This window comes from Monopterus albus, unplaced genomic scaffold (assembly GCF_001952655.1).
Source record: "Monopterus albus unplaced genomic scaffold, M_albus_1.0 scaffold488.1, whole genome shotgun sequence".
NCBI lineage: Eukaryota > Metazoa > Chordata > Actinopteri > Synbranchiformes > Synbranchidae > Monopterus > Monopterus albus.
The window spans coordinates 266728-278124 of record NW_018128368.1 but is presented as its reverse complement, the minus strand read 5'-3'; the positions used below and the strand labels follow the sequence as shown (position 1 = coordinate 278124).

The 11397-nt window shown below is 42.5% G+C and overlaps 1 protein-coding gene across 1 annotated transcript in view; it reads right to left on the bottom strand.

Annotated features, from left to right (window-relative positions):
* The window catches only part of LOC109952715 (calpain-15-like), a 14843-nt gene extending 3450 nt beyond the window's left edge, over positions 1-11393 (bottom strand). The window contains exons 1-10 of the mRNA XM_020587924.1: positions 11357-11393; positions 10895-11013; positions 9061-9248; positions 4397-5471; positions 3499-3707; positions 3014-3197; positions 1490-1713; positions 1293-1418; positions 957-1109; positions 273-434 (exon numbers count right to left, since the gene is read on the bottom strand). Of these exons, the coding sequence (XP_020443580.1) occupies positions 273-434; positions 957-1109; positions 1293-1418; positions 1490-1713; positions 3014-3197; positions 3499-3707; positions 4397-5471; positions 9061-9221 (2294 nt within the window). The 5' untranslated portion in view covers positions 9222-9248; positions 10895-11013; positions 11357-11393. The remainder of the gene's footprint in view (positions 1-272; positions 435-956; positions 1110-1292; positions 1419-1489; positions 1714-3013; positions 3198-3498; positions 3708-4396; positions 5472-9060; positions 9249-10894; positions 11014-11356) is intronic.
* Between the last annotated feature and the right edge of the window lie 4 nt (positions 11394-11397).

Here is an 11397-nt window from a genome sequence, read left to right as displayed (position 1 = left end):
AACTTCTACAAGATGTGGGACCAACATATTTGACAAGTACCTGGAAAAACTGTGTGCTCAGGTCATGTTAACCCCACATGGTATTTCTACTGTGCTGGACACAGCAAAACTCTGATGTATAGCCACAGTTCTGAGGAGGTGCACCTCAAATGTAGGCCTATGAAACACCTTTATATCCCTCAACAGTAATACAACATGCTGATTGCTCAGCATTAGTAAGATAAAAAGTTATGTTGAAGGATCCACAGGTTGGACTGGGAGTGTCACTCTACCTGCTGCCCTGCTGGAATAAAGCCAGTTCCACAGCTGTTCTCTCCAGCACCGTGATCGAAGCCACCGTCAGTGGGATGCCAGCCCCTTGAGGAAAAACACCTGGGACCCGAACCTCCTGCCAGTCTGAATGAATCTTACAGATATCCACTGAATCAAAGTACCTGGCAGGATCAGACACACTCACAGACATGTCTGAACATATGACCACACCTACACAGCATAGCACTTTACTGTGCCTTTTACTGAATACATTTTTGTCTTCCAAATACAGTATATCACAAAAGTCCCATTCAGACTAAGTTGTTAATTTCTGGAGTGATAGGTGAGAAAATATCTGCCTCCTCATCAGTAAATAAACTCATTAATAGGGGCAGCGTTTGAGACAATGCAAAATTACACAAGATGGTTTGTAACAGGTGCAGGAAAATCCAATAAATTCTATCATCACTGTGCTTTTAAAATTATTTATTATAAATGCATGTTATTATCTGATGAAAACTGCTCTGTGTTCAAAATCTTTTACCTGTTGTCTCATCTATTCAAAAGACTGGCTGAAACTTTTAACATTTCATTTTCCACTTAATGTTCTGTTTGTAGGTTCTGGCTCTTGAAACATCAAACAGCATTTTAGAGAAGACATCCAACCAAAAAAGGTGAAGCTTCCAACAGTCTTCCTGATCTACCTGATGAAATCCCAGAAGTCAATCCAGAACAGGCCATCGTCAGCTCGCTGGGCGCACAGTTCCCTCTTCAGGTGTGGAGGCCAGTTTGGCCAGTCGTCAGCCCAGGGTCCAGTCCAGGAAAACCGACCCCATGGGTTCCTCAGCTGCAGTAATCTGGAGCAGACAGCAAATGCATTATATGCATCATAAAAATCAGCCTAAAGAGACTCAAGGTGTACAAACATTTCCACCTACTTCATGATGGTGACCATTCAAGTAAACGTGCATTGCCAAGGAAAAGATGGATATTCTTCTCAAGCAAAAATATAAGCCAGGGAAAGTGCCTTGTATCCTCACCTGTGACTGTCAACATCCTGCACATCGAGGACAGAGTAGGCATGTCGTGGACGTAGACCCAGAGACTCGTACTCCATGTCATCTACCTTCATGTTACCTCCTCCACAAGACGCTCCCATCAGAAAACTAGCAGCACAAAACACAGTTAGGATTCATGTAATAATATGAGCACCCACTGTTTTAACACACCCCTTTACCCTGCTTCTTTGGAGCTCAGCATTTTGGCCCAGATGAGGTCTGTGTCGATGGGCTCCTCCTTGGGGTTGGTGGCACTGACTTGCAGGGCCAGCGATTCGCAGGGGGCTCCGGTCAGCGTGGACAGGCCCTCAATAGCGCGGCCTGCCTGCAGAGCAAAGTAGGAACCATGGAGCTTGGCCAGGGCTTTTTCTATCAGAGCTACCCAAAGCTGCTTCCGCTGGGCCTGGAGAGGGAGAGAGAGAAAAAAGGATGAAGATTTCTTATAGTTAAGTAATTATCTTCTGTACCACAGCTGAAAAATCATATCTGGTGAGGGGCAGAGGCATCTTAGCCTCACATATTAATAAGAGATTTAAGAGGAACAGAAAGCAAGATGAAAATATCCAAAGATCATTGGTGCCATATTTTTAAAGAACAGCATAAAAACATTATTTTGACCCTCTGGTAGGAATGTTGTTGAGAATATGCAGTCAAAATTCTCATCACTCCTAAGAGAGAAGAACCACATCACTCTGTCAGACAAGAAAATATTTTGGGATGATGTATGGGTAGTGCTGAAAAGTGAGAGCAGGTTATGAAACCCCCAAAAGACACTGAGCTAAATTTAGGCAACTACTCTGTAACTCAGGAAAACCTCCATCAAGAGGACAAATAACTTGTTAAAGTTGTGCTAGCGGCTATCATGAAGAACCCTCTTCTCTAAGGCAGCTGAAAAAATATATGGAAAGGCTCAAACACACATTGTGAGAACTGAATGGTTGGCATTTAAGGCCAAAAGTTTGTAAGTATTTATTTCCTTACTACAAACATTTCCCTGCATTAAAATCTTTAGACAGCCTTGTGTTCATCCCAGTCTTGTGAATGTGACATCTCAGGAACACCTTGAGCGATTTTTTTCAAATTTGACACAAATTTCCACTTAGACTCAAGGATGAAACGATTGGCATTTGGTGGTCAAACATCAAAAGTCAGTGGCGTTACTTTTGTCCCATACCTGTGAAGTTGACTGGTTGGCAGAGGTATACAACTGTAGCAGTAATTCTAGTTATATGTATATTTGGAAGAAATAAGCAACAAACATTGACATCACTGTATTAAAATCCTGTTGACACACAGTTGCCAGTTGCCATAAAGTAACATGACACAAGGTCTGGTAAACAAGCCCAGAAAGACTTGTCAGTGTAAACAGAGGCCTCGGCACAGTCTGAGACCACTCTGAACAAAGAAACGTGGGTTACGACTTTTTGTGGAGAGTGGAAGCTAACTGTCAAACAGGGGGTATATGTTGATAAGTGATGGAGGAAGTAACAACACTGCAATATAAAACCAGTCCTTTACAAGTAAACACTGTGTACTGAAATGTGTAAATGCTATACTATATTACCGAGTTATTACAACTAATGCATCAAAGAGGAAGGTGGAGCTAGTTTAAATTATTTTACACACTCCTGAGAAGTGCAATGTAATCTGAAAGAGTGGAGGGGTGTCACATAAAAAACACTGGTTTGGTTTATGTGTTTCACCTGAGAGAAGAGCAGATGGCCGGTCTCGTCACACGGCAACATGTCATCCACGAGCACTGTGGTCCAGGAGCCGTCTTTGCAGAGACGCACCTGATAGGCTCCTTCTGCACACAGCGAGCGGGTCACCATCACTTTCTCCACCAGCTCGGGACGTTCAGCCAGAACAGCCAAGGCACTCAGGAACCTGTTTTCCAACACATTCAGCAGCACGGGATCCTTCATGAGGTTTATAGGAACACAGCTACCACTCTCTGAACGGACCATGCTGTAATTTCATTTTAACAGCAGCTTCAGTGTTACACAGTACAGAAACACAACATTGTACTGATACAACATATACAGCATCACAAGCCTTAGAGTAATTTACTTCCCCTGTTTTTTATGAGAAGTATCTCCATTAAAACTGGCTGAGCAGAGTCTCTCAGTGGGTGACTGTCTAGGCTGTGCTCTGTTTTGCTGAACAGTTTTTTTTGGAGTCAGCTCACCAGCAGTTACCCAGAAGTCCTTGCAGGATGTCTGTTGGGCGAATTGTGCGGAAAACAGACCACTTTAGCCCACGGTCTCTGAAGGTGCAGCAGCTGATTTCTTGGGGTCGAAGCCACTTTTTGACTCGATGCTGGACGCTGTCGTCCACCGGGAAGCCCACAGACTTCGCACCAGGAGGGAAACTGTCATCCACAAAGGTCACTGCATTCTGAAACAATGGTTTAGAAAGAAGAATCAAATCACATAAACAACTTGTACCTCATTGCAGAAACAGAAATGCTTTAGACTTCAGGACATTTTTTAACTCTCTCTAATCTGCCCAGCTGTCAAACTTCAGATGAGTGAAGAGAGAAACTGATAGGCTCGTCTAATTATTATGTATTGCCAGTTATTACCACAAGTTCACAAAAAATAAGCAACTGCACTTTATCCCCAGGTTTTTTCTTCTTAAACAACACACAGGCCACTCCAGTTTATTGATGCCATGACTTCCACTACTACTCACAGCTGAAAACAGCACTCCCATCTATTCTGCATATTTTGTAGGTCAAAATTGATCATTTTATTTACAGTTAATACTGTTATATAAATGAACAATGGTCAAAGGCAGTGCAGTAAAGGACAATACTATTTGCAGTGAAGATGAAAATACAATGTTAATATAAAGTAACAGCACAAGGAAATAATATAGGGATAAAGCACAATGACCAATTTCATTATAACGTATTAAATAAGCTTTTTTGAGAAAAGGTCCCTCGTCCCTTATGGAAACCCCCAAACAGTCAAACCTGGAGTCGCAGTTGGTGTACTGGTATTTGCTGGGAGTAGCTTAGAATACATAAAACCCATTTCATTTGGGAAAGCTGATCTCATTGTGTATCTGAACCACATACAAACCTCTCTGCAGAAGCTCACAATGTTCTCCCACAATGCCTTGGCTTCCCCTTCATCACTCTGTCGCAGCACCTCCACCAGCGTGCTCTCCATCTTCTTCGGGGACGCCACTGGTTTAGGTTGTGTGGCGTGTTGCTGAGGAGTGTGGCAGGCCAGGCAGTGTTTGGCTTGGCTCTTGTTAATGAGAGTGCACGCTGGACATGACCACTCCCCTGTCCTGTTAACGAGGACGACAGCAGGAGGAAATGATACAAAGGCATCTGATGCAGGTGACAGCGGTGACACTTCTTCTTTAAGGGTGCTAAGGCGTCTGCCTGGCAGGAGCTCCGGTTGTGCAGACAGATGTGACACAGCAAGTGCTGAAGGAGAAGGACTGATGTGTGTCTGACTGACTTCTGGAGGTGGCACTTCTCTGCGAATACAGGGGACTGTGCTATTGGGCACACTGAGCGCTGAGGAGTCTGTGTTCAGATATGAAGCTTCCACAGGAAAAAACTCTCCTCTGGTTGATATGGAAAGTGAACGCGCCCCCGCTGCAGGTTCTGGTTGCTGTGCTGCTGTGTGATCACAGCCCTCAGGCACAAGCAGGGCCTCAGCAGGGATTTGGGGCAGAGACAGTTTGCGTGGTCCGCCACAAGCAGAGCAGGACATGGAGGCGGGTGTGTTCTGCAGAGTGCACCTCAAACAATCCCAAGCCAGGCTGTGTGTATCTGCATCTTCTGGCTGTTTTTTGTTTTTCTGCCTACATGGCTCAGTTGATGGCGGCCTCAGGGGACCAGAGCAGCTGCTGGAGCGCTGAGGTCGGGGCTGGTCTGCAGATCTGTCCTGGGGGCGGTCCATTGATTCAGCATAACCGCACAGAGAGCAGGCCAGACTGTCAGGGGAGTTAGCCAGCGTACAGCGTGGGCAGGACCAATGAAAATCCTCCCCGCCGGTCCCATACCACATCCAGCGGGTGTCGGGTCTTTCCCGAGGGGCTTCACAGATGGAGCAGCGGGGGGCACTGGGTGCGTTCAAGAAAGTACAGCAGCCACAGGCCCACTGGCTCCGCTGTATGGGCATCGAACCAGATGAGAAACTGGAGAGAAAATACAGTAAATACTTCATCATACCATGGATTTGATATTTTACATTATATACTATGTCATGCTATTCTTTCCATATAGCCTATACAGTACTGTGCAAAAGTCATAGGCCACCATTAGATTTGTTGTTTATGGTGACTATATATGTTTATTTCCTAGTCTCTTTATCAGAATACAACTAGAAAATATAGAAAATATGTACACAGTATTAAAAAATACAGCAATATCAAAAATAATCAGCAAACAAACTGGATACTTAAGATGTGGTGTTCAAGATGTAAAGAAATCTGAAGAATATGGAGAGGTTGAGGACAAAAATAGTGGCCAAGAAAACTGTCAAAACCTGATGAGAAATTTCTCAGTTTCTTCTTTGACAGAGGAAATCCAGCAAGGACATGGCTCAACATCTGGCAGCTTCATCTGGATGCCAAGTTGTTCCTTCCACAGTCCGAAGAAACTTGATCAGGAACCGCCTTCGTGGAAGGACATCAGCCAAGAAAACACTTTTGTAGAAGGGGGACGGGGACAAAAGATATGCAAAGCTCGCAAATGTTGGAGTGAAATGTTGGGTCCAAACATCGATAGTATGCGAGAAGAAGAGCTGGAGAAAGGTGGAAGAGTGAGTGCCTGCATCCTTCAGTAAAACATGGTGGAGGGTCTGTCATGGTTTCAAGACTTCAGGACAGTCTCCTCGAAAGAATTAATGCTGTGCTAAGTGCAAAAGGAGGTCACACTAAACACTGACTGTGGACTGTAGAAGCCATTTTGTTCTGAACAAAATTACATATACAACACAAGTAGCCTACATGTTATTGGTACTCATTTCTTACATATTAACACATCATAGCTGCTGGAGTTGAACCTCTGGATTTATTTCACACTAACATTTGCACAATTCACATACAATCTAAGATTTGCAATGTATAGCTTTAAAAAGTATTTTCTCTAATGTACTGTCATTTCTTATTTTAAAGGTACTGAGCACCATTTTCAGTAGAACTCTGGTTTGTAAAATCCCCAGAGACTGATATGAAGCTTGAAAAGAAGAGGGAAAAGTCCAAATAATAATGGGCGCATTACCAGTCCTTGCATTTTTATAGCTTGGCGGAGCAATTTTAAATGCATGAATGTGGAAATGATACAAGAAGCTGCACCACAAACGACTCTTTAAATGGTCCCTCACTGAGAGTGATGATTTCCTATCTTCCTGATGTTCTCTCTCAGCTGTTCTACCACAGTCTGATCATCTCACATCTTGTGCAGAGTGTTTAGTTCATTGTAATACACTGAAATTAGGGTCAAAAACCATATTACATAAAATATATGGTCCTCAATGTGTTCAGAGGCCCCAGCTGGTAAAGCACTGTAAAGGACTAAGTGTGCCGTCACATCCAGGGAGAAATTCAGACTGCAGGAGCCACTGGGACATCTGTGTGGGGCCTGGCTCACGTTTTCTAACTGTGCTCTAAGTAGCTTGGCTTCAAGCCCGAAACTTACAGCCTGACAGTTACTGGAGTGCAAACTCTAAGATGCAGGTGCTGCTGTGATGCAGCGCTCAGCCACCACACCGAAGCACTACTGGAGATTAATGAAGCAGAAACACTACTATGTACTCAGGTGGTTTATACAAATTCTACCTTCATTACCTTTACTATGCTGTCCACACATTATGGACAGTTTTGTGTCACTATCCCAAACTTTTGACTGGTAGTGTACAGTATGTTCCTTTTTTACTAGCACCAGTCTTTGACTAAAGGGTAAATGATAATCCAGTGGTGGAAGTTAATTCTGGAGACATATTTTGCTACTGTTCTCAAGTGGTATTTCATCCTGAACCTGGTGATGCTGAGAAGTTGTAAATGGGAATTTTATGCTGCTGTGAATTAATTAGCAACATCTGGAAACAACAGAGAAACAACATTACTAAATCACTAGAACTGTTGATTTTTAGATTTAAAAAAAAAATACTTTAAATCTCCTGGTTTAAGCAACTTCATCGGCATTCTTCTATTTGTCAGACATCAATGCTAGTCCACTGTTTTCTATTTTATCATTTACAAAAGCTATTCTGATCTTTATCCATCAAACATAGTGCATTTCTCTTTACAATGCTCATATGTGCATCTCCAGACCATCGTCTACAGTCTGATCATCAGGGATTTCCCCAGTAGCATTACATTTCCTGTCAGTGGGTAACTTGACTCCTGGCTGGCACTAAGTCTGATGAAGGCCAGGACATTGTGGCAGCAAAGAAGACTTGCACTATAGACAACAGAATACAGAGAGATGCAGTAATAATTAATAAGTGTAGATTTGAGAAAAAAAAACTTGGGAAGGCTGGAGTTTACCTTATTATCAACCAATTTATGAAAAATTTATGACGGCACACTCGAGCTGAGGAAGTCCACACAAGAGTGGAATATAAATTAAATATCTCCTCCATCAGGCATCACACTAAAGGTGCAATGTGTGGCCTAAAATGTTAATAAACCATATCATCATAATCAATTAGTTTTACACAGACAGTGAAGAAACAAACAACTGTCTCAGGGAAGACGACCTCTGTTGGGCTTGTATTTATGTTGTCTGCTGCCGGGTCACATTTGGTAGGAACTGTGTCGGTTTGTTTTACAACTCAAATCAGAAGGATGACTCCAGGTTCTGCTCCAGTGGGCTCTTTTTATGACTTATCCGGGTACAGTAAATCTGACAACAGACCACCCTCTCTACTGAACTACTGGAACACGGATAGTTCTCAAAAGACATTTGTCACTATTATTGAGACATATTTCTGTCCAGCACTCGGCTGTGTCAATGCACTGCCAATTCTCTGTGCGACTGCCATGGACAGAGTCTCAGCTGAGGGGTGGAGAATGCACTGTTTGCTAACCTCAGGATTACATCTCTGGTTTTTGCTGATAATGTAGTTACACAGGTTTAAATGGAGCATGACCGTCCAGGTGCTCTGTCAGGTGTGTAGCAGTTAGAATGAGTGTCTGAACCTCAGAGTCTGGGACCATGGTGCTGTGGAAAATGCAGAGAAAAGGTGACTGGGCTGTTGTCCCAAGTGAAGGCAATGAAGTATGCTTTAATGGGAAGGTCAGATAGAGTGGGAACTGAGCTGCTGGTGAAGCTCTGAATTTACACATGAAACTGGTGTGACTGATTGATGGATCACATCACACATTCACTTTGAAGAACTGAACCAGAGCAGCACTTTGTGAAATGGCTGAGTAAGGTCACTTGACTGGAACGTAGTTACTAAATACCTTCAGCATAAATGCTGGCTGTGTACAGGACTATTACTTTATCTCCAATACACCTGTCTGTGCAGTATTGAGTTGTGCATGTCTGGAAGAAAAAACAAACATTTACTGCTAATGTTAAACAGTTTCCTCTGGTAAACCCTGAAATGTTCAACCATTCTTGCTCTACAGGACCATCATGGTACACTAAACTGAGTTTCTTACTCCTCTGGAACATGTTCTGTTTATAACACTACACTACTTGTCACTGACAACCTTTTCAGTGTTTGGTTGACATGTTTACCCCCACCGTTCACAGCCTGTGCTCATCTCCTACCTGCGTTCTCTGTGCCTGCTGGGTCTGGGGAGCTGCCGAGGGATGAAGGTGCTCTGGCTGCTCCTCAGACATCCCACGATGGGAGAGGGGGGCAGAGCTGCACCCCGGGGTGTATCGTCACCCTCAGCCTCCTCAACAAGGGAGGAGGAGGAACTTCCCATGGTGCTGCTGACTCAGGTGGAAGGGCCCTGACGTAGGAGGAGGAGGCAGGGTGGGTTTTAATGACAATTATTCATATTACTATTGGAAGGATGCACATGATGCACATTCCACAAATGGGCATGGACTTTCTATAAACAACCACTGTAGCATCTAGAATGTGCACTGTAAACAAAAGTTTTATTGTATTTTATGAAAAATGATAAGAATAAGAAAATAAAATGAATTTATCCAAAAACACAGTCAATTTTGTGATGAACTCAACAAACAACAGCCGGTGCTGCAGAAGAAAAACATGTACCATGACCAGACTTCAGTCACACACACATACTGTGGTGCAGCAGCAGTATGTGGAATTTATTGGTTACACGGTTTGTTGATGAAGCAAACTGGTCGCTTTAACAATTGTTTTATGAGCAAGCCACGTAAGAAGTACAAGCCTTTTATTAAAACTCCACACTATTTTTGCAGCTGTTGAGCCATTCTTGAGTCTACAAAGTCTTCAGCTTTTCATATACTGTATAACAGACATCGCTAAACTTAAGAATGCTACAACCCAATTTGAAATCAGAAAACTTTTTGCAGCCCACCCAAAGCTTTAAACACAACTTTGATCAACACACAAGACTGAGTATTTGTCTATATATCTTTAATTTCAAAAACAAAACAATTCCATGTGAATGTGCCCCTATGGAAAATGCAGGGCAAAATTAAAATTCACATAGGCTACATTATGACCTCTTGCCTGCACTTTGGCATACACTGCTCTATAAAATGGCAAAAAAGTAATGTATTTTCACATAAATAATCATGAGTACTAGTTGAAACTAACAAAGTATAGTACATTTAAAGTACTGTATTTGAGTACAATTTTAAGGTACTTACCACTTTAATATTTTCATTTTATGCTGCTTTAGAAAATACTGTGCTTGTTACTGCACTGCATTACTGATATTAACTGCTTTACAAACATACATCTATTTGACATTTACACACACTTCTAGAAATTATGCATTGTTATAGGCAGTAGAAAAAGCTAATCGGATTAGCTCCACTTTGACCAACTACAACAAAAAATGTATACTGACAGGGACAAAGTAGCATCAGCCCTGCAAGGAAGGAAAAAACAAACTATCAAAGCTACATTAGTGGGTGACTTGGATCAGACAGATGTCATACATGTTATATTTTGGCATCTGGTTGCTTCAGCCCCCTTCCTGCTCTCTCCACAGTTTTGTCCTTGAACAAGGACTTCAGATCTCTGTGATAGCATCAGGAGCTCCAGCTCCAAACACTCTGGATAAGGACACACTGATAAGAAGATATATGTTCTCTGATCTATGCCAAAATGCTCTACTTATATGAAATCAGTATCACATCTCATAGCATTTGTCTCCTTTTTTGTCTGGTTGTGTCCTTTATTTATCACTGAATGAAAAGATAACAATCAATACATTACACTTTAAATGTCAAGAATTAAAACTGAATCCATACTTGTTCTGTGGTTTGCAATCAGAGAGGTATGCACCCAACTGAATTCCTCAATGCAGATGCTCCCTTGCTGAAACTGAAGTTACCTGGTGCACCTGCAGTACAGCTGGTAGCTGACTGAGAAACTGCAGAACAGCGTGAGGATGTGAATGCAAACAGCGGCACTGTGAAGAGCTGCACTTACCGGACTGCAGAGAGGACACGATGTGCTGAATGCTCCTGCCAGCTGCCCGAGATCTCCCGGCATCCTCGTTCATTTAAGCAGCAATGAGCACACTCACCACTGGTCTCCTCTGACCATCACTGTCAAGTCACAGGGGATAGAGAACACTTCCTGTCAAACTATTCAAAATAAAAGCCCTAGTAACCAATGCAAGTTGCAACTTTTTGTTATACAAACTGCCATGAATCAAACACCTTGTTCTTTTACTACATACATATACAGTTTGATTTCTGTGTAAAGCAATCAACTACAAACCACATGTCTGTTACAATCTGGGAACATATTTAGGCTAATATCCTCCAAAAACATAGACCTAGTTTCATGAATGCCTGCATGAATGAATCCAATATCTTGAATATTAGCCTATTATTATATAATCATTATTTCAGACTGTTCACCCAAAAAAAATGTTCTGATGTCCACCTAAAATCTCACTCCACACCATTCACTTCTGTATTCAGGGA